Source organism: Ceratosolen solmsi, unplaced genomic scaffold, assembly GCF_000503995.2.
Source record: "Ceratosolen solmsi marchali unplaced genomic scaffold, CerSol_1.0 scaffold30, whole genome shotgun sequence".
In the NCBI taxonomy this organism is placed as follows: domain Eukaryota; kingdom Metazoa; phylum Arthropoda; class Insecta; order Hymenoptera; family Agaonidae; genus Ceratosolen; species Ceratosolen solmsi.
Window position 1 is genome coordinate 372,674 of NW_011948421.1, and position 25,445 is coordinate 398,118.

Sequence of the window (25,445 nt, forward strand, 5' to 3'; positions counted from 1 at the left end):
CTATCCAAAAGATGAACGAAAAAATTTGTTTATTCCGTTGGTACATTGTATATTGATTAGTTTGCCGCAAGCAGCCTATACATGAATAAATAAATAAATCAACAATTTTTCTAGCACTTCTCTTGTATGCATAAATTGCGTATAAATGAATAAAGAATAAGGGAGATGGATGGAGCGCCAATTGCATTCGGGAGCGCTCAAGTGCTTCGAATCATTCATAAAATGGGAATTCATCATTTTTTAATTTGAGAATTTTAGGAAGATGATAAATAAAATAATAAACAAATTGAAATTATTAGATGCTCACCGATGGGGGTTAGAACCGGCTCGGCAACGTGCACGAGCCTCTCCTCGATGTGTACCTCGAGTGGATTTATGAGCGTGCAGTGCGTACATATTGTCGGTCTTAAAGGTTCGCCCGGGATTGTCAGTCCAGCGGAGGCAGCAACGCTCGCGGCCTCTTCGTGATCTACCTTCCTCCTGTTTCCGGTGACTTTCGTCGCCGAACCATCCTCGTCCGCGTCCTCATTCTCATCCCTCTCAATACTACCGGCACTCACTGAGCTCGCATCCACTGCCTCGGTATGCTGCTGCTGTTGTTGTTGCTGCTGCTGCTGCTGCTGCTGCTGCTGCTGCTGTTGTTGTTGTTGTTGTTGCTGTTGCTGTTGCTGCTGCTTCTGCTGTTGCTGCTGTTGTTGCATTGTCGTCATTGACTCATGTGTAACTGGACTCTCTTTACTTTTCTCCTGGTCGGCTTTTTCGCTCGAACGTGCCTCGCTACCGGCATCCTGCATGAATAACAATTATGACACAATTTTTTTTAATCATCGATTAAGTGAAATTCCGATGATATGCCGATAATGACTGTAATTAATGCCGATATATTTAAGATAGCGCACATGCGAGCGAAATCCTCGCAATGATTGCAATATTTTATGTTTGATAAAGACGAATAAATAAATAAATATTTTTAATTAGCTTGTAGAAGCTATTCCCCTTCCAATAACTTATATTTCATTAGCAGGCAGTTATTATCGAAAGGGCTTTGAACGAAGTTTAAAATACAAATCTACTTCATCCTCTCAAGATCTAAGAATTATAATTATTCGTAAAAAAAGCGCGAAAACACCATCGAGATTTTGAAAGTGAGTTAAGATAACAAACCGCGTGCGTCGTCACCGTAGCGTTGTTCGCTGTCTCGGGCAGCAACTGATCTTCGGCAGACTCGACGAGGTCATTAGAAGAGGAACTCGGGGGCATGGGTCTTCTGCCTTCGCGATCCCTCGCCTTGTGCACCTCCGCGGCCTCGGATATATGCTTGTACCAGAGCTTGCGCTCCTCGGAGGAGGAGGCGACGAGGTCGTAGATCTGCGCGCCATTTTGAGACGTATTGACGAGGTAGAGAGAGTTCTTGTCGACGGCGTTGTGCCTGACGAGGACGGTCGATACCCTGACGATCGGACTGAGGACCGAGTTCATTTGATTGATGAACTTGAGGGCGTACTTCTCGTCCTGGCGATGGAGCAGGAGAATCGTATCGTCGAGTAGAACGACGTGGAGGTCAACGGGCTTGGCCTTGACTACGCGCCACTGGAGGGGACCCTCGTAGATCAGCCGGCGCTTGGTGATGTCGAGGTTCTTGAATTCCTGGACAGTCGGGTGCTCGAACTTGTCGAAGGCCGAGCGATCGATCGTACGCTGAATCTCGACGAGTCGATGGTAATCCTCGGACTCTCGCACCGCCTGATTAACCCGACTCAGGATCTCGCGACTGCGCTCGAGGCTGCGCAACACCGCCGCGCGCTCCTCGTTGTTCTCGCACGTGTACTTGGCAAGATTGTCGAAGAGCAGGGGATACTTGGTCAGCCGAAGCATGCCCGTCAGTATGTGATCCTTAAGCTGAAGCCTGCGCTCAAAAAAAAAAAAAAAAAAAAAAAAAAAAAAAAAATAAATTCTCCTTATTAAATTCTTCGTAATAACCTTGGGTGATCGTGCGCCAGCCCGAATAGACTGGCGCTCAAATGAAATGAAAGCGGATTTTGTTCAATTCGGCAACGGTAGAGCCGAGTAAAGCCGTAAGGCGAGACTCACCTTCGGCACATGGGATTGGCCTCGACTTCGTTGAGGAAGACGTTGAGCTTGGGGTCCTTGCGCCTCTGGTCGCGTAGGGCGCGCAAGGCCACTTGCTGCTTGGCGCAGTACTTGGACGCGGCCTTCTCAAATATCTCGCCGGCTTCGCCGTCGAACATTCCCAGCAGGAGCTCGCCGATGTCGCCGACGCAGGGGTTCTCCTTCTTCTTGCGTTTCATCGCCTGATTGAATTGCGAGTGGAGAGTGACCATCTCGTCGAGGTTCGAGAAGAGCAGTTGAATCTGATCGAGGGACAGCACCTGGGTTTCCAGCAGGGGCTTGTGGAAGACTTGGGAGAGGACCTTGAGAGCACGCACGTGCGAGCGCTCGGTGTGAAAGAGCTCTAAGGGCGTAATAACGACGATCGAATCATGAGAACACGTAAATAAATAACATAAACATTGAAAATGTTTTATGTCTCATACACCTAATGCATGCATTGACGTATGTATGTGCATTGGCAGTGACAGCAGTTGATTATGAATAATAAATAAAAATTTACAAAACTTTCGACTCATTGGATATCGTTGAAACAAAACAAAACAAAACAAAATAAAAACAAAACAAAAACAAAAACAAAAACAAAAACAAAAACAAAACAAAACAGAAAAAAAAGAAAAGACAGAAACAAAAGTATGCGTTATTTTGTAATGAATATCGTAATGTATAAATTGAAAATTGAAATTGAAAATGCATGGGGATGTAGCCAATGCATTAGAATCACTTGGCCGTAGACTCTGGTGCATGCCGATCTAGGGAAACCGAGAACGGGGTAGCGAAAAAACGCGTCTGCTTGGCGTCCGCCCGTCGAATGGACGGTAAAAGCCGCAGCTGATAAAGCAAACGACCCGATAAAGCTCGATAACTCACCGTTAATAACCTCCTGCCTTTTCTTCTCGGCATTGCTGAGTCTGACGAGGACCTCCTCTGCGACTCCTTGGCTCCAGTCGGGCGGGTCCGGCTCGACGTCAACGTCGCTGTCCCAGGAGGTGGAGGCGTTGGCGGCGGCCGGATGTACCTGCTCGAGGCTCGTGCTCGGGCTGTCGAGACTCCGGGTGGACAGACTGCTGTTGGAGGAGCTGCCAGCCGAATTACCGGGAAACGAACCGCTGGCATCACAGTCACTAATTAAAATAAGAAAGTGGCGCACAGGTGTTATTAATCAGGGTCCAGAGGGGGCTTTGATCTCTTTCCTATTTCCGCGCGGGGTGAAATTTATTAGCCGCTGGGCTCGGGTGACGCCGATAAATCCGATAATTTATTAATGCAGTGGTGCTCGATGAGCTTGCAAACGAGCCCTCGAAACTCGTCGTTAAGATATTCTCTCGATGCATGGCGCAGTGGTTGTAGCTACACGAGTATCGCTTTATTAATTTCTTTTCAAATTCAAGTATTTTTTACAATTTCAGAATCGTTACGATAGTCTACATATATATATATATATATATATATATATATATAAGCATAATAATATCGAAAGATATCATCTCTATGTTTGGTATGAATGTGATGTGCCGTGCACGGTTATATAATATTATATAAAATGTAAAAGATTCACAAAAAAAAAAAAAAAAACCACTGTTTTTGAAAATTTCTTTATTTTTTCTTCTTCTTTTTTTACTTATAAATAATGTATATACGTGACAATGGGATGAGATTATAATAAACGTTGCCGAATCAATTTTACCGTTCTGCGTCATTCTTAATTCTAATTTTTATTTTATTGCCTAATATAATTTAATTTCTAACATGATTTTATTATAATTAGAGATTGTATATTGTTATTGTATGTCTATTAAATGAGCGCCGATGATATTGTCGCAGCCGCAATATAATGTGTTTAAATTTTGTTAAATTACCGATATGGATATCAAATAAATTAAAATTAAAAAGCAAGTCTTTGATGTCGAGTCAGCCTTTGGCACAAATTTCAGGGATTTTTCATTATTGCGGAATTTAACCTACTTTTAATATGCGCATGTTTTTCAATGTTTTTCAACGCATAAAAATAATGATAATTTTAGGTGAATTATTGAGAACATGGCATAAGTGTAAAGATTAAAAAAACATTAATTTAATGATGAATTTCAATCAATTAGCATTGTCTAAAATGCTTTTAAATTATTCGTTATTCGCGTGCGGTCGTAAAAGGCTTTAAGTTACGAAAGCCTTTATAATTTATAATCAAGTGGATGGAATAGTAATTTGAAAAATGTACTTATTCATAATTTTTTCAGGACAATTTTTATACGACAGAAAATATTGCAATTATTACATTTTACCATTACGTTTTATTCTGTTTAAAGCGCGATTGAAATTTATCAGAAATGTTTTAATATTTTCACTATTACTCTAGAATATATAATCTAGAATATCTAATATATCTAAATTTATAGATTTTAAAATTTTAAACTTTTATGCACTTTTATGTGAGAAAATATGTACTAAATGTACTAAATTTTTACGCTAAAGCGAGTGATTGCAATTATTTTAATTATAATTTGTGATGCGTAACTAATTGAGCGTACGAGAGTAATAAAGAATAATTGAAACAATTTCCTTATGTATTGTATAATGTGCAAAGTCTCGGATTTCTTCAAGTAATTAAAATTTCCCATTTGAACGTAATAATAGGACGAATAGGACTTTCAAGGGGTGTTAAATAAATTTTAGAACATTTAATAAGTAGCGAGTATTTTGTAATAGCAGAGCTGAATTTAAGCTTGAGCATATGATTAGCGAAGACTCTTTTCTTTGCGTAAAAATACTTTCACCGAGACTAATCGAATGTTCATATATATCGATCAAATACGATGGAATAAAAATTCGTCTTTTAATAAATAAATAAAACTGAGAGCAGCTGCTTGGATCATTGGATTTAATCGATAAAATTATAAGATAAAAATAACAATTGCCCAAATAAATTAATGGAATAGATTATGTTCACGGCATGCAGCATCTCTTCTTAATTCGCGAAAAGTTTTGAAGTGTTATCTTCAAACAGGCGGCGAATCGGCGGGGGATGGGAGAATTCGAGGGCTCCTAGGGGACACGATGCAGCGAGTTCGTCAACAATACGCGCGTTATCAATCGACGAGACTCGATAGGTCGTTCTGCGGAATGATTACACGGGGACTTGGTACGAGGTCTCCGATTATTGGAAGCAGGCGAACCGAGCGAACGAAAGGAGAAAGAGAAGAAGTCGAAGAGGCCATTGTCAAGTGCCCCATGCCCCGGGAGTATAAATTTCATTTTAGCACGTATAATAATCCCCGGCAGCACACTCCTCGATATCCCGTACGCAATCCGCGGTCGCATATCTTGACAACGGGGATTATTCATTGTCGGGCGGTCGCTCCGCGCCTATAACGCGACACACGCTCGGCCCATTAATCTCACCGGTATCATCTCTCTCATCCTTCCACTTTCGCTCGGCACTCGGATTTATGAGAAACGCAGGCGCCGCGGATTATCCACGTAAAGGATTGTTCTATTCCGTGTGCGTATTAATTCGCATTCGCAGTAAATTGCCCGACCAAGCGATTGTGTTCCACGGTGTCGGGGTAGTCGGGGGAATCGCTTTCGCTTACACTCCGCCCCCTATCGCCGACTCCGCTTATTATTTCTCTTTACGGGCTCGCGCATACGGGGCCGAGCGAGATTTCTAATAATTTATTTCGAACGTTCGCGCGGTAATGGACAAAAGTCGGCAAATGTTAAGCCTGCCGTCATCGTATCGGCGCAAATCGCGAGCGAGCGAGCTTTACGGCAAGCGACGGTCAAAATCCATAATCCCTTCGTCTGGAGGATTGGTTAAGGTCGTGAGTAGGGCTAGGCTACCTTTCGGAGCGGCTTCTGCGCTCGGGCGACAGGACACCAACGTCATCTTCGAGAGCTTCGTCGACGCTGGTGCTCGACTTGCCGGGGACCGTACGACGCGCGCGACGCCGCTGTTGCACTGCCGGCACCTCCGTCGCGCTGCTGATGCTCCTGGAGGCCGCGCGCGCCTGGTGCCGCATATCTCCAACCTCCCGCTGCTGTCCTCGATGCGCGAATAACACCGAACCCCCTTCGTGCTCGCGGTCGAGCCTCACCAATCTGCTGGCATCACCAGTCCGCGCACCACCGTTTTGCACACCCTCCGCGCTCACTAGTCTTTCATGCCAAGTTTTTCCGCCAAACGAGGCCCCTCTTCGGCTTTCTCTCTCCTCGTCTTCTTTCTCCGATGCAGTCACATTCCCCTCGAGAGGAAGAAATCTCGATAATTCGCTTAACCTAGCGTTTTCCTCGCCTTATTGCGCGAATTTACGCAAACGACGAATGCCTTCTACTTTCCGAGGTATTGGCCATTAAATGGCAGGAAGGAATCGTCAGAAAGCTTATCTACTGTTTTTTACCCTTTCGTTATTGGTTAGATAGGGGGCGGGGGGAGAGAGGGCTCGGGTGTGATGGGATGGAAAGCTTTTGTAGGAGACGATGCCAGTGTTAGTCGACGGAAAAATTGATAAACGAGAATCCGCAAATTCATCATTAACGACAAAGGCAATATCGATCGGTAGATACGGGACGAGGGAAAGTAATTATCGTGCGCTCGCATCGACTTTTATTGTTCCACTCGCGATTCTCATCTTTCTCCACGTCGATTCCACGCCCTCGTTCTCCAGAATAATTGCCGCCTGGAAGAAAAATAAAGGCGAAGCTATGAATGATGAAGGACTGTGAAGCCTGGCACCGACAATTTTCACTCGAACGCCGGCCGGCCCCTTCGCTCCGCTCCGGCAGACATTTCCCTACGATCATTCTTCCCTCTCATTCTCCGTTTTTATCGCACTTACGAGTTCGCCTTTTTACACATAAACAATAAGCTGTACGAACAAAATTGTCCTCTTTTTTTTTCAAAATTTTTGGCGATGAAATTCCTTTTGTATTCTGAGATAGATAGATAGGTTTTGAGAGAGAGAGAGAGAGAGAGAGTGAGAGAGAGAGAGAGAGAGAGAGAGGATAGATTTGCTCGAGCTATTAATAAAACGAGTATGGACAATACCGACGACTCACTCCAAGTCGCCATTATCGATTTCTAAGGTATTGCAAAACAATTAAAGTGATAGAAGTCAGAATCGAAGCCATGAACAAACTGAGGGTGTGGGTGAGGAGCTGTATAAAATTTTGTTTCGACAGATGGCATACTTTACAAATAGAATATAGAAAATTTGTAACTCGTGTTTTCAATAAACGATCGGACGGTTTTTGAATTGTGCCTATGACTAATCGTATATGAAGAATCATTACAGCTTCGGTTGTAATGAACTGTCTAAATTTAAAAACACCTCCGTGTGTCATTTTCTTGTCGATTTCGTAATGAATGAATAAGCTTTTAAAAGCTAAAAAAAGTAATTACCGGCTTTTATTACGTTTTTACGATTCTCCGTGTAAACTTAATATGTAAAGAAGACAAATGTGCTGTTATAAGTAAAAATTTAATTTACTTAGTGTAATTTTACACAACTACTATGCTACCATCAATTGAGTTTTTATATTAAATAATTTGCGAATAATTTTTAGAAGGTATTGAAAATGATTTTCCCAATTCAATTATCATTTGCGGTTAATATTGTGTATCGAACATGTAAAATATGCAATAACGTTTTAAAATAAGTCATAAGATTGGATAATGCAATAGTACAATCGTACAAATAAAATCAAAATATATACATAAAATACTGTTAAGAAAGAAATAAAGATATATGAACTAAATTATTACAACTAAATTACTAGCACCATGTGCACCATGTGTAAACACAATGTGCAAATTCTATGCAAATTGTTGACCTAGTATTACCGGACAGCCATACTGATAAAGTAGAAATTAAAATACTAATTTTATACGCCAAGGTGTAATATTGGAAGAAAATTGTTTCTTTACAAAAATACAAAGGTCCGACAATTCGAAGGAATGTGTATATCAATATTCGAGTAAGATCGATTTAATTTGCCTAGTAAGGAAACAATCGGCCTAAAGCCACTTTAACAACAAAGACAACTAGCATCGTTGGAAAAAAATATAAGGGAGGCGAGCGTTATTAAAGCCACACCCTCGGTCGTCACTTTAATCAAGCCTTCTCAAATCCTGCTGTCTCTTTCGCTCGTTCATTCCATCTACTTCTCCCTTCTTTTATCCTTAATTTTTATCCTTTCATTTATTTCCGTCTTTATTTGGCACCCTGTTTCACCTTCACTCCCACATTCTTCACACTTTTCATTCTGATATGTCAAATGCTTATTTTTGTGTTTATTAATCGCCGTGTCACGTCACGCCACATATACAAAACATCACGCATTGATGTTCGCACGCGTGTTTGTACAAGCGAAATAAATATAGACGTTTCCTAGTTTATCACTTGCAATTTTAACACAGAATTTTCAATGAAACGTCAACGACTCTTCTAATTTTGCACATTGATCCATGCATTATCGCCTATCGGTGAATTTTCTTCTAGCCTTGTTGTAAAAGTCGACTCTTATTCCGAACTAATTTAATTCCTAAAGCACTCGACCATCTATCGCAGCAGTCTCGCATCTTTCATTTACGAGAAAAATCCGTATTTGTTTTTCTCCGAATAAATTGCAAAAAAACCAACGTAGAAAATAAAAAATCAATGAAATAGCTTAATCGCATATGACGGAAAAAGCATGGATTATGATTAAAAAGATAAACGGGAGTTTACTGGATAAAGTTTTCGAGGTATTGCAAAACAATTAAAATGATAGAAGTCAGAATCGAAGCCATGAACAAACATGATAGAGTCAACTTACTCGTATCTTTACTTCCGGCTTTATGAGCACGGATATCGATCATTAAGTGTGCGTATGGTAAGTGCCAATGGTAACAGCCGTATCAAGACCATCGAGCATTTAATCTCCGCATATATTGCTTATTTTAAATAATTTTCAAGCATTGAACGATGGAAAGGTGAATTTGTATGCCAAGTCACGAGAGGAAAGTATCCCAAGATTTTTTTTTCTAAATTTTTTAAAAACTTAATAATTAAGTTTAAAGATAATTCAGCATCAATAATATATAGCATTGATTTTCTTATTTAAAATATAATAAAAATTATTAATCAACGATAAATATATTGCAATGTCAATGAAAAATATGATTTTATGCTTTTATTTTAATTTACCAATAATTTTTAACCACGTCCTTTACTTATTATACCGAAATAATATTAACTTCTTATACTTACTATTGTAATATTAATACTCTCATATTATCATACTTGGATATTTTAGAATTATTTGTTAAAAATACAGTGACTAAACAATATATTCTATTATAAATTTTACGACACAATAGCCTAAAAATAATAAATTATTTATTTATTTATAACTGAACAAAGTGAATGTACAAGTATTTCCAGCACTTATAGATTTATTGCTCAAAACAGCGATAACAGCATAAAGAAATTCCCATTGATTAAAAAAAAAAAAAAAAAAAAAAAAAAAAGTTTTAGTACATTCGCATTTAAGAGAGGGTAATTTTTCCTTACATTATACACATTAAAAAATTGAAAGCTTACGAAATATTAAAAAAGAAAATTAATAGTAAATACTCGCATTAACGAAAGCATTGCAATTTTAAACCATAGCTAACAAAAGAAGTCTTGTTTATAAAAAAAAAATAATCTTCATTCATTGAAAAAATATTCATAAAATATTATTCAACTTAGAATAATAAATGTCCTCGATCATTTACCTATTGTAATTTCTTTATAAAAGTGAAAATTATTTTAAAATACATTATATATGCATATTCATTATTGTATACACAATATTAATATTTTAATAATCATTTAAATAGCTTCCAAGACAAATTTATTCATCTATATTGTTTATTTGGATGTTATTGTTATTTTTTTTTTTTTTTTTTACAAATTAATTTGTAATATGATTTCGTGATCTAATCGTATTTCTCTCAACAATCTAATCGGAATCTATTTTGTTATTATCTTTGTATATTATTCGAGTTGAATTAAAAAATTTATTAAATATATTTAGTATATAATTCGTGTTCGTACCCTGTTGCAATTGTAAAATATTATATCGATCATTCAATCAATCTACTTCGAAATTTATCTTGACTGCTCCCGCTCTCTCTCTCTCTCTCTCTCTCTCTCTCTAAGCATGCATGTGTGCATATATATATATATATATATATGACGGTATCTCTACCAAATCTCTTTACACACAAGGTGCTCACGAGTGCAAATGGCTCATGTACAAAGTCATCGCACAGTCCGTTTTAACAAAGTATTTAACAATTTTCATTCGCTTCTTATCACTGTTTTATTTAACCGCAAACTTCGTTATAATAGCCAACGTTGAAAATATTTTCCACGGCCGTTAGCTCGAATATATATATATATATATATCGATATCGGTCCGATGCTCGACACATTATTACAATAATATACTAACGAAGCGTCATTGTATTGCGACTCTCCTTGTCTTTTCGTTCACGCTCGTGCGTCTAGGTTGATGAAGGAATGAGAAGAGCGAGATTCGTTGAGTGTGAGAATTAGCGCGTTTTCCCATTAGCTATTTTTAAAGGGATCGCGTAAATGGAGCGAGCGACAATCTATGAACTTGCAAGAACTATTGACGGAGAAAATTGCATTTCGATTGTACTTTGGATACGAGTCTCGCTTAAATAAGAATTTCCAGTTCACTTAATTGAAGAAAAACAATGAATCACTAATATTTGTAAGTAATGCCAATATTCACGTCTAATAAATATCTAAACATCTAATGTCACTATAAAAAAAAAGGAAATTATCCGTTACTCTTTCGCTTTATACTATAAACTGGATGTTAATACAAGAATTCATATGTTATAATTATAGCATTAACCATACACATACTTTTTTCTATTACACTGAGCGATCTATTTAATTATAAGCTATAGAGGTAATTAAATTTGCATATTATTAATAAGTCTAATGTTCAAATTAATAATTTGATTTAATATTTATAATGAAAAAAATATTTTAATATTAGTATATTGATTAGATTTCAATTGTAATAAAATATGTTTAAAACGATATAATACATTATATAATTCAAAATAGCAAGCAACAATGAATAGTAAAAACGGCTCTTAATTAAAATTTTAATCGTTCACTTTTATAACAAAACTTTCATTTCATTTCATTTGAAAGATATGTATTTTAAAAAAATTATCGATGTGCACAATTTGATATTCAAGGAAAAATAAAATATGGCTCATGCCTTTATTTTTCGAATAATATAATGTTCTTATAATTTATTTATAGCAATTTAACTATATCCATTTGCCTTGTTATTAATTTAATTTAACTAATATGATATATGTTTTTTCTATATTTAATCCTCAAAATGATATTAAATTACAAGTTTGTGAAAACGTGATTTCTTCACATTATATATTACCATAACCTTTTTAATGTATAATTTAATATAAGCTTTTATAAATGATTATATTTCCATTTAGTTCTGATGACATTTATTTATCGATTAAAAAAATTTAATACCAATTATAATTTATATTATTATTATTATCATTATTATTATTATTATTATTATTATTATTATTATTATTATTATTGTTGTTGTTATTATTATTATTATTATAAAATCCGAACACGAAAACAAAATAGATTAAAATTTCAATTAATCTTTTAATTGATTTATACAGACAAAATTACGGCTAATGCATACTAATGTTCAGTCACAAAATTACTCTCCTTTAATCGAAAGTATTTAGATTAAATTAACATATTGCATGAAGACTATTAGCTGTTATATCTGCACATAGTTTTCAAAATAAACTTCGACTATAAGACTTATGAATTAAATACGAAAATATTATACTTAATTATTCTTAAATATAATGAATATGTCAATAATATTACATTGTTTAAGGTCAAAGTACATGTTTATTCAAATGAGAAATTTCTATTAACCTTGAACGTCAATTGGGCTTAATATATGTAATATTATCTGTATAGTAAACGGAAAACCCAAAAATAGGAATAAAATATGTTACTCGGATGTATAAGCAATGCTAAATTGCACATAAAACTGGTAGACGTAAGAATAATGTCTTTAAGAATTCAATGCGTATATGTGTCAGTGAATCATACCTACAAAGATATTATTATACAGCGTTCAGGGAAGTTGATTCACTTTTTATTAGTTGTACGACGACTGTTAGTCAAGTGTGCGCCAAAAACTTTTTCAATTCGCAAATTTGATGTCGTGGCGCTTCTCTTTCTTAAACAACCGATTCTTCCGCATTAATAAGATAAATTCTTCTTCGTACAAAATAGCTTAATATAAAAAAGAAATAAGTTACGAAGTAGGAAACAACTATTATTATTACTACAAATTCCCGAAGTTTTCAAGAAAAGATGTGGCTTATTATTTTTAAGCTTCTAAAATTTAAAGGTGAATTACATTCTTATATATAAATACATACATTATAAGCATTTGCAATAATGAATAAAATAAATAACAAACTTATAGTTATTAAGATTTATTTATAAATGAAGTTAAAGCAAATTATTATTATTTTTTTTTTATTTTTTTTTTTTAATTGAATGCACATTTCATAGAAATTTATATTGAAATATAATTCAATAAAGGATATAAGTAATTTCATTTAAGTACATTTAAGTACACTTTTAGTCTGACCTTTGTGAGATCATAGAAAATAATACTCACTAATACAGCAAACATACTATTCTATTTTTGAAACAGTATACAAACTTGGCTACCCAATACACTAATTTAAAATAAATTCGGCGTTTTCATTTCATTGACATTGTGCAGTTTTTCTACTATAATCATACTTCAAATGAACTACATTGCGGTGCCAAAGGTAAAAACGAAATATAAAATATTTTCAGATACAGAATCATTATTTTGCTTGTGCTATTATAAAAAAATTTTCAATTATAAAATAATACACGACAGAGCCACAGATGCATAGACATAAAATATAATTAAAATTATAATACATTTATAATAGGAGATAAATGTAATCCCCGTATAAATTTTATCACATTCTCGTATTATATCATAATAGATTAACAATACATTATATTTATTTTTAAAAAAATCTAGAATTTATTTTAGCCAAGTGCATGGTTATAAATTCAAAAATATGTGAAAAATATGTTTCGCATGTAATGTAATATAAATATAGAATTTGAAAGAAGCATTTAAGAATCATTCCATATTGAAAAGAAATATGGAAATATGATGAATTGAATGATCCTCGGCTAATGATCCTCGAATAAAGTAATAAATTTATGACATCGTCTTCGTTGATCGTGTAAATTTTAGATAAAAAAATTTTCACTACTTTTCGAGGGAGAAAAAAAAGTTTCGCATTATTTGCGAAATGCAATTATTTTTAGTTTTCTACGAAAATATAATTTTAAACGATAGCTCATTTAAATATAAATATATTTAAATAAGAATAAAATTAAAAAATATTTTATACAAAAATAGGAATTCGCATGTAAGCAGTCTGTGCGTTTAGAAAAAAATTAAACGATGAGAATTCATTATTACCTTCCATTACCTTCGAAGAAAAACGGAAGAAAAACAAAATTGAATGTATTAAATGAAAAATTATAAATGTTTAAAATATGTGTTTACCACCGGAGAGTGCCGAGAACGACGTGCGTGACTCAAGAAACTAATTGTTGAGAGCGATGAGCGCTGTTCTTAAGACTATAATTGTTGCCAAGTCTGAAATTCGAGCGATTTTACGCACTTTTGACAAGTAACCGTAGATCATGTCGATCGCACATAAGAACACGAACGTTGAAGTTTCCTTGTAATAGTAGCACACGTCTCACATCCGATGACTTATCAATCGAATCGGCATAATTACGATGGTATACGTGCATTAACAATACCGGACATCTACATGCGCAAGTGTCCTTTCGAAGATGCTCGCATGTTTATGTTCGTAAGTCCGACTTTTATTCATCTGTCCCGCTTTACTCTCGCACTCTTCTGCATATTTTCACAAGAGAAAGAAAATTTTAACGCGAATAAATGATTATCTTTTTATCTCTCCCTTCGACCAGCACTACACATCACGTCAATAAACGTGAAACCCTTTTACCATTAAAACCCTCTCACTCTTGACTTTCGTTACGCTTTATTCGTAAAGACACTTACTTACGTCTATGGTACCACGATTAATCAACTCGATTAACTGCTTAACACACATCAAAATGAAGCTTATTTATGCTCATTCGCTAGTTCTCGAGGTGACCACTAGTGCGGCGCTTTAGTTATTATTAGTGGGTGGGATTGAAAAAGTATCGATTACTGGAATTCAGATTATTGAAAAATGGATTATTAGAAGTGACGCATTCTAAGGGGAAAACCAGGTACATCTATGAGCTTAAATATAGTTATAATTTCTCTATTATAACTTATATTAAACATTAAGTGCTATTAACTTAAAAAAAATATATATATATACATACATAAAACAAATTCAGTTTTAACAAATGAAATTTTAATTCAAAATGATAATTAATAACATTTCTAATTGACTTTAAATGTTACATATTTTCTTGTACATTCTTAGCATTACAAGGCAATCTTTATAATAAATTTCTTGATCGTACCGTCTAGCTTCGACGTTATTAGCCATTTTATTATAATGTAGTATATAATAATAATTTACACATATGTAAGGGTGTATATATTAAACGTAATTCTAGTAAATTTATTTGCAATGAATTTTCTTGACTGTAGATTATTACAATACTCTACTGAAAATAATGATATTGTAAAGTCTATGATAATTAATTGAAATGAGATCAATCTAAGTTCTATTACTCTATGCCTTAATTTTCTTTTTCTTTATATATATATATATATATATTTATTTATACTGAAATTAATTTTATTTTTACTATATTTAATTCAATAAATACCATATTTATGATTATGGTAAACACATAAATAATAAATCCCACCCAAAAATTTATGCTTCAACTTCAGAGTATTTGAACATATAAATACATATTATGTTCACATTCAATAATCAGTGATTATGAGGTTAATGAAAATAGAATGATTAATTAGTTCATTAGCAGCGATACTCGGATTTTAAATGTCAAGTTCTAGTTCCCTTAATCTTTAAGGAGAATTGGTAATTAATCATTTTTCAAACAGCATTGACTTTTAAAATCAGTTTCACGTCATATATTCAAGTTTATTTACTAAAGACTCTTCGCATTACCGTTTAATATATAGTTTTTTTTCAATACAGTTAGCATTTAATAGTTCCAATTGTTACTTAGATATTATAAATTAAAGTAAAAATGATTTCGTTTTTAATTATATCTTAATAAAGGTATAACTATCATATTCCACAAATAAATAAATACTTATCATCTAATAAAGCCAACTACTGATTTCTTTGTCATTATCAATGAGATGTATTCGAAAATACATTTAAAAATGTGATTAAAAATACCTCAACATTTATAGATTACTTCACAATAATAAAATAGCAGTTATCACTAAAGTATTAATCAACGAAACTCTCCATGTTGGACGAGTAAATAACTCAAGTTTAGCAAAACTACGGCGGTGAGAGGCGATAACAGGAAGAAAAGCGCAACTGACACGTAAATAAAAAAAGGGCTGTTGCTGAGGGAATAGTGTAAGAATGGATCACTGTATACGAATGCACAAGCGATAGGTAAATAAAAGTAAGCCATTGTCTATTGCGTCTGCTTGAATTATATCCGATTAGATCAAGGTTAAAATATAAAAAAAAAAGCAGAAAAAAAACATAGAGGTAAACAGGGAAACAAATATAAGAATAAGTAGGTAGGTAGATACAGAGAGAGAGAGAGAGAGAGAGAGAGAGAACGAGAAAGACATTAGGCCTACTCGTAACGTCGATCGATAAATTCCCCAAGGAAGAGACCAAGTAAGAAAGCACGCCGCCACCTCGTTTTGTTTTCTTCAATTTAACCTTCCTTCTACCTATCCTTATTTTCTCACTTAATTGCTTTCAGTTCGCCGCAATTTTTAACAATCCTACATTTGATTAAGGCTGATCATGTCATTTTATAAATTATGATCTACATCAATATCGTACTAAAATTTCTCGTACCAAAAGGTCTCAATATTGATTTTCTTATATAAATATATGTATGGCATTTTCATTTTCATTTTTATTTTTATTTATTTATTTTTAATTAACTGATATTCGCTTAAAATTGAAATTAAATCCAAAGTAAGCGTGTTTTCTTTTAATTTTCGGTCCTGATTTTTCAAGATAAAATCTTGGCTCATGATATTATAAATTATTGCTTTTTAAATTAAAAGCGATTAAATTAAAAATTGATTCTGGATCAACTGAATTAAAAAGTGACTATAAGCAGTGTTGTGACTGAATTGAGCTATCATTTACTAACATCGAATCCAACAAATTGATTTTATTTCATAAATTCTCATTGCGTTTCTAATAAACCAAAATTATAAACGCGTACTTAATAATTAAATTTGATACTGACAAATAATTAATAGGTCCACTCAACAATGTATTTAATCAAACTCAACATACGTGTAAAATCCCTTTCTATTATTTTACAAATCTTAATTACATTTTTCAAAAATATTCATAACTAAATTGTGAAATATTTTTAAATTATTATAAAGATATAATGTTGAGTTATACATACCAGAATAAAATGTTAAAATACAGACAATTTTTTATAAATTTTTTTACTTTTTTTTTTTTTACAAAACTAATTTATTGTACTTAATTACCGGAAAAAATTATTTTTTTTTAGTAACACATCGAATAAATTACTTATAAATTTTCAATGAGGTTTATTAAAATTTAATAAATCTGAATTTAATTATTTCAAAAAGAGTAACTTCATTCTACCATAAAACATAATTAGATCTGTATAGTGTATATTGTATATTCTGAAGCAAAAATTTTTACATTTAGGAGATTGCTTGTAAAAGTTACATAAAATAAAGTAGCAAAACTTTTTTCATAAAATTTTATAGCCAGTCAAATTTAAATTAACTTTGTAAAGATTTGAAACATTTATCACAAATTGATTTTTGAAAACATAACTTTGACGTTGTTGCTGATAAATTATATCACGCATTTAATTATTCATCTATGTATAAATTCAATCCAAATGATGTTTGAAAAATGATATTATATACATATAATTAATCTCATTTCAAAATATAAATAATTCGTTTAAACAATTGTTAATTAATTTAAACATATACTAATAAAAATTTCTAATTACTTTATTACAATGACTTATTTATTTTTATCATGTGATCTTCAACAGCCAGAATTATTGTTTATTCTCTATTGTTAAGAAAATATTACAAAGGAATATTTATCGAAAACGTTATATCATTATTATTTTTAATCGGACAAAATTTTTTATAAAATTGTTATAAAGAATTATTAGATTAAAATTATGATTTATCGTTAATTTACAAGTTAGCACATTTATATCGATAGTTTGCATAAATATTAAAAAGCGCCCGAGTAAATTTTATTAATCTAGCAACTTTTGTTTAAAGTATTTTTTGTTTAAAGTACGATGATACTTGTCAAAAATTAATAAAAATGATAAGTCATTTATTAAAGATTTCTCCTTTAATTAAAAGCTATTTAAAGCCTCATTTAAAGCTATCTATTGAAAATTAAAAATTCATTTCGTTTGAAAATACATTTTCAATCGTAAAGTATTCAAACAACATTCGCTGACTTGAACATCATTTACCATTTTAATCAGTTTTTCCAAATATTAAAAGCAAATATCACAGTTGTATGCTTGAGAATAAGGCAGATTAACAATTATTATGAAATTGAACAACTAGGGATTCATTTTTAATATAATTGTTTATTATCCATCGTTAATTAATTTAATATGAAAATTGAATAATCATTTTCTACTGTTTTTTAATATATCTTCAAATTACTACATAATTTATCAATCATTTGCTATTGCATGTTAAAACATAAGAAACTTTTACAAAATTTTTACAAGATTAGATCATTTAATTTCGTATATGCACAAATTTATAGACAAACACTTCACTCTATATTATAATATTTAAAAAACAATTCTTAAATTAATCCTAAATTATCGTTTGCATATCAGCTAACCTAATTTTTAACGAACACATGATGTTTCATACGAATTCTGTGGATTAATTTATTTTAAGCATCGAAAAAATTTCTAAAATATTTTCTCAAAATTTTTCTTAGAATAATGATCAATTTTTTTTATAAGGTATGAAATAAATTGAAAATCTTACGAAGCTATTACTATTATCTTCTTATCTAACTAATATTAAAACTGAAACTTTATTTGTTATGTATACATTTTACACATCAGAATACATCTAAAATAATGTATAACTATGTATAATGTAAACTATGTATAAAAAAAAATTAATTACCATAACTTTAACATTGATAAAATTTTTTATGCTGCAAGATGTAAAACTAATTTATAGAATAAAATTTGTAAAATATTTTATTTATTTCAAATATATCACATCTCCTTCCAAAAAATAATGTAAAAACTATTTGTTTAGATAATATTAACAATATCTGTTCTTTTTCAATAAATATATTTTCTAAAAATAAATAATAATATTTTTATTTAAGATATATTTAAATAATATAAGATCCGTGATTATATACTTTTTTAGTTTTAAAATCTAAGGAAAAATTAAATACAATAATTGCTGATTTAGTAAATAAATATTGTATCCTGAATTATACGCACAAAAATGAATTATTTTTACTATAAATAACATTAATACTTTATATAACATTTTTCTTGTTAATTAAATTTTTTGAAGCAGCAGCTTTTGAAATTATAAGGACGTTTTCAACACCGTAAATAATTAGAAAAATAATTCTACATTTGATTTATAATAATAAATTGAACTTCAACATATAATGATAATAGTTAATATTTAAATACTCTTTTTGAAAATATATAAATACAAATACATTCCAGTGCTCAAAGCGTATTTGATTTAAAATTTTGAACATTTAGTTTTCCACGTGCTATGACGATTGAAGATTATTTTAAAATTAGTTTGGTGAAGGAGGAAGTGCCAACTTTCATAGGTAGTTCCCGCCTACAAGATGTAACCTTTCCGACCAATTTATTCTGAAAGAATCGGAGATGATTCACAAGAGGCACAATGACAAGGTAGGGAAATATTGCAAAATTAAATATATAACAACTATGTGTGTGTGTGTGTGCGCGCGCCTGCGTGCGTGCGTGCTTTTGTGTGTGTGTGTGTGTGTACGTGCGTGCGTGTGTATATGATTCATATACGGTTTTGCACAATACTTTTTTTTTTTTGTTTTTTTTTTAATGAAAAAAAAAATTATGTAAAGATTCATAATAGAATTAAATTTTATTTAAATGTATAAAGTAATATAGCGCAAGAAGCAAATATCGTTTCGCAATTATATTCGATGTATAAATATTAATGATTAACGTTATTTCGAGGCTAGCAATTTTCTTAATATTAATTTATATTTACACGTCATCTTTCCAAATTTCGAATTAAATCATTATTCAAATCTAAAATTTGTACATTAATGATTTTAGGTCATTTTTATGAGTAAATTATTTACGACTTAAGAGCTTTAAAAACTTTCAAAAGGCAATACGTGTGTTGTAATTTATTTTCGGCGTTTTTAAATGACTGTTCCATAAATCGATAAAAAATGACCAATAAATATTATAAAGCTAACGTACAGCTATTTGAATATTTGAATCAACTCAGTCATGTAAATAGTAGAATTCTAATTCTATCGCTCATATTTTATGTAACTACATTGAGATGTGTACGTTTTAATGTTAAAAATGTAAATATTATGCAATTCGCGTATGTGAACGCTACCATCGATGTATAAATGAATTAAATAAAAATTGAAAACATTTATTTTTAACATTCAACTCCATTGCTATTCCGTAATTTATTTCTAAGCCCCCAACCGATCAATGACAGAGCACACAAAGCAATTATAAAATGCAAATTTTTAATTGATAAAGTCGTCGTCCTACAGCATCAAAACTAGGTGAAAACATTGTAAATAAAACTTATTAACTGCCTGAGTAACGATTATTTCCAAATTCGACTTTTTTTTTTATAACGTACCTAGACATTAGAAAATACGCCATTGAACCACATCAACCGACCCGACGTAAGTAATGTATTTATCTTGGTCACGGCATTTCACTCGCAATTAGTTAAGATTGTCGACGATGTAAGTGAAGAAACTCCAAAAGCACGGCACAATCATTTTCCCTAACGCGCATTTGCCGTAGCAACTTATAATTACGCGCGTGACGCAAACGTTAAAAAGACTGCATCGAAAAAGGCGAAGATGAAGAAGCGGAGCGTAGGGGTAAAAAAGAAAAAAAAGGCTAAGTCGAAGAAAGAGGCCACCATTGGTGTCTAATGGCGTGGCCCACGCGTTAATATCCAATCACGGAATCAGCCCTTCTCTCTTCTCGCTCGCTCACTGGTAACGGCCATCCATTAGGACCTTCGGCACATAAGGGTCGCACTCACACGTGCCCGTTTACCCATAACGCACACGCACACGCGGGCGCACGCACATACACACACGGTGAAAAATCCAAGGATGATTGCGCAGAGGGGTTAGGTCAACCTGGGGGATGAGGAAGTGGCATGACTCGGGCTTACGGGTGCGGAGGACCGCGGACACCTAGTCGGCGACTCAATACAACGGCGTGTCTCGAACTGAGTCCAGGCAAAGCGGATTATAAACCGTGGAGTTCTTCCCCAAGGTGTGCGCGCGAGGGTGCGCGCGAGTGCTCAAACAGTAAAGAAAGAAAGAAACAGACAGATAGGTAGATGCATAGATAAATTGTATATATATATATATATATATATATATACCGCGAGAGAGAGAGAGAGGGGGGGGAGCATGTAAGAGAGACGAGTGTTGTGTCTGTGTGTGCGTATGTGTGTGTATGTGCACGCGCGCGTATGTGAGGAGGAGTGCAAAGATAGAAGAGCGGCAACGAGAGAGGGATTCATCGAGACGAATTAAAGCTAAGAGAAATTCGTTGCTCGTGGCTTTTCGAACCAAGGTTCACGAAAAACTTCTTCAACTTCTTATTATTTTACCGCCCATCGAGTAGACGCCGAGGAGAAATAACGAAGATACTGGCCCCGAGTCACCGGGGAGTACGTATGAAAACTACGATACGGAGGAGGGAAAAACAATCGAGGGATTCACATAAAATTTTATTGCGAATTGCCGTAATACATAACTACGGCAATTTCATTATGGATTTTCCATATGTATATCCGCAGTCGTTATTGCAAGCTTTAAGAACACTATTGGTCGGAAATGTTTTTATGCCAATGACTTGAGCTTTGCTTTAACAAAAAGTTTTTCCTGATTCAACCAAGGCTAGCACCAAAGAGCCTCTGTTTTCTCATTAAATCTTCAGATTTCACAACTGGAGCTTTATTAATCGTATTATTCCTTTAGATATTCCAAGGCAACTACGTTTAAAAATTTTCTGACACAATATTTAATAAGTTTACTTTTAAAACACGCAAAATTCCTTTTAATCATAAACATGGTACTTCTTATATTAACAAAAAAAAAAAAAAAAGCTCATTAACATAATATAACTTTAAGTTTCTTTGTACTATTGTGACAACGTACATAGTATTTCAGTAAATATTACTGGCTTTATAATGACGTTAAAAGTTATTTTTACATTTTTATAATATAAACGTATCTTATTTCTAATCTTTAGGTTTATTGATATTTACCAGAATAATAAGGACACTTTATCCTAACATTTAGCTATAACTGTAATAATGTTTTGCACCTTGAATTGCATATTATATTCGAGGTATTACAAGTTGTTCAACGCAAGCAAAAAAATTACTGTTAACAATAGAGCTAAATAAAGGATAGGAATGAAAAATAAAACTATTAAAATTCAAAATATAAGATAATTAATGATATTCAAAGTATATTATTAATTAATTAATTAAATAAAAAGAGAAGAAAAAAAAGAAAAATAAGAGCTAAAAATATTAAAAGGAGAATATTTAACTGGGAGCTACTGATTAACCTTCAATATCATCAAATTTAAGTATAGCATTACTGATTAACGAGTAGATTATCTGCGATTATTAATTGCTTGGCCCAAGTGCAACCATCCGTATGAAAAAAAAAATTCGCTTAATCGCAGAATGCTGAATGTCGCGCGAATATCAATGAGGTTCGAATAGTAATTGAAACAGTCGATGAAAGAAGTGACGACGTGTAAGCATATTTTTAAAATTTCTGCCAAAAAATCGTATATAACCAACGACCGTATACGATGAGTGAGAAATTGTGAAGGTCGGCTTGGGTAGAGCGCGAAGAACTCGGCGGTGTTGAGCGTCGCTCGTAGATTAATAAATAAGTTGGCCGACTTTTCCGACCGTGAACGTGTTGCTTCATTTTGAAATGGAGACGGATGCGCGCGACACCATGAACGAAAAGAGATAGAAGACGAATGGGATGAGGAGGGAGTGCGCCTAAAGAAGCTTATGTGCATGGATATGCGTATGCGCGCGTGGGCACGCATGCGTGTGTGCGTAAGCGAATCATAATCGACAAGGGGAGGAAAATGACGAGGAAGCGACAGACAAAAATATGACTTCCAAGTAAGCGGTAAAATGTTCGACGTAGCTGTTTATGTGAACGTTTTTGAGAAAATTTGCGACTATCATTTCACTACGCCACCAAATCGATACAATTTTTATAGAATTTTGTCATTCCCATTAAAATTTTGTATGAATTATTCGAAATATAAATAAATAATATACATTCATTTTAAATTCATACAGCATAAACTTTTCAAGACATGATTCACTTAATTTATTTTCACTTAATCAAATCACTTAATCGTACATCTTGTTAAATTATGGTTTATTTACTTTTTCGTATAACCAATACAACATTCTGTAGTCCGTTTATCACTGCTTTATCAATATTAATAATATGCATTACTATTTGTTTTTACCGATTTAAGCTGTGATAATCTATTGAAATATATTTTCATTGAAATTTATAACAAGAATTCAATGCCTCGGTACACTCCTTCCTTTTCTTCCTTTTTCTTTACATTTCACGCAAAATATTCTCTCTTAACAATTAACCCTTAGCATTCTTTTTTATTTATGAAATTAAAATTATTTTCTATTTAAATATAAATGTTTTGAATGTGAGACTAAATAAATAAATAACTACTTTAATCTGAATTAAAATTAAAAATTATACAATATCAAAGATACTGAAATAAATAAATACCACATAACTTGATGAAATAATAAAATAAATCTCCAGTAAAGTATTTAATTGTAAACCTAGAGAATTTCTTGTCTGCGTTACATATTATCAATTACAATCCATAAACAAATCTTATGAGTATTAAACTGTAAATACGCCCACCCGTGTATTAAACATATATTTTATCAAGTTTTGAAATGAAATACTTAAAGTTATTATTTTAAGACGAAGATCGTTCGGTTTATTTGAACTCATAAGTTTATGGAAACACTTAATTAATTTATAGAATCAGGACAACGGTGAATCGTAAAAATTAAAAATAGATAAAAAAAAAAAACAAAACTTACTTTGTTTTCGAGAGGTTCGGGTCACTGGTCTTTCGCTTTTCACGTAGCTGCCGCTGTAAGCAAGAATTATATTCTATTTATAGCTTTTATTTACATTTAGGACTTAGAAAAAATGTTAAACTTACAGTCTAGTTATATCGTGTTGCTAATTTATTATCTTTCCCAATAATGTATCACCTCAACGATTCATATTTTAATTTTCATGAAGCATCTTATGAAGTTTATTGGAAAGAAAATGTATTAAGTCAATAACGAATGGCTTTAAATATTTTAATTCGAGTTCATAAATTAAAATTCCAAATACTATTTAAATTCGTTTCATGAATGGACTTTCTCAAGCTATCTCAAGCTAATTATAAGCACCGTCGATTTTAAGATTTTAATTATATAACAGTCACCTTGTTTCCTTTAGTAGTATTAAAATGTTTGTAAGCATGTAGAAAGGCGCCATAAACTTATATTTGACACTCAATAGTTGCATTATTAGTCGATACGATTTTTTTTGTTTGTATAGCGATTAAATGATTACTTGTATGACACTATTATTAAATAAATAAATGATACTTCTCAGTAAAAATATTTAATTTGAATTTAATATAAATTAAAACAATAATACATCAGTGGATAATTGAATATTTGTTTTTATCTGTGTAAATGATATTTTCAAAGGAATCAAATTCATTTGTTGAAATTAATTTTATAAAACAGTGATTTACTTTTCTTCTATCTCCAATGAAATTGAATATGTAATTTAAGAGTGGATGAAGTTGATGAGCAACAAATGAAAAATAAAATACTATATATATATATATATATATCAAAGTTTTAAATTGAATTTCTTTAAACCTAATTTCATTATATTTATTAAAATCTTGGGTTTGTAAGCTTGTGGCGAATAAAGAAAATGTAATAGGTTAATTTTTACTCACCTTATGATGTATCCGTTCTTTGTAACTTTCAGACCTGTTTATGTTTGACGTCTTTGGCTTAGTGGAAATATTTTGCTGCACCCTAAATCATTATAAGAAGCAAAGAGAGGCGCAAATAATCAATAGTGAATGAAGATTTTATAAAAGTAGGCGATAAGTAACGATATAATTAATAAGTGGGCTTTAATAATTATAATTTATGAATTAATATTTCTGTATCAATTTTATTTGAAATACGTGTATAGATGTGCAGATCGACATTTTGATGTATGCATCTTATTAATTACATCATATACCATATACTAGAGGAATAATAATCGAGCGAATTACATGCAATATAGTTTGATTAAAGATTGCGGTTTTTCAAAAATCGGAAAATTTCAACAATATTAGAGACTTGCTTCATACGAAAGTTAGAAATTTAAAGAAAAAAGACAAAATCACATTATTTTTATATTTAAATTGAAAAGATTTGAGATAATTATTTCGTGGCATACACAAGCACATGTACTTTCGCACTCGGTGCTTTTATCCAATTTATCGTAAAATTCTCTTAAAAAGCGATTACCGTTGAAAAATCAAGCGACAAAAACGTCTTTTCGATAACTT

At 32.5% G+C, this 25,445-nt stretch overlaps 1 protein-coding gene across 1 annotated transcript in view; it reads right to left on the minus strand.

The window, feature by feature from the left end:
- The window catches only part of RhoGEF2 (Rho guanine nucleotide exchange factor 2), a 63,027-nt gene that overhangs the window by 5,236 nt on the left and 32,346 nt on the right, over positions 1-25,445 (minus strand). The window contains exons 17-23 of the mRNA XM_011498865.1: positions 24,837-24,918; positions 23,908-23,960; positions 3,001-3,254; positions 2,092-2,473; positions 1,180-1,906; positions 642-788; positions 308-578 (exon numbers count right to left, since the gene is read on the minus strand). Coding sequence (XP_011497167.1) covers positions 308-578; positions 642-788; positions 1,180-1,906; positions 2,092-2,473; positions 3,001-3,254; positions 23,908-23,960; positions 24,837-24,918 — 1,916 coding nt within the window. The remainder of the gene's footprint in view (positions 1-307; positions 579-641; positions 789-1,179; positions 1,907-2,091; positions 2,474-3,000; positions 3,255-23,907; positions 23,961-24,836; positions 24,919-25,445) is intronic.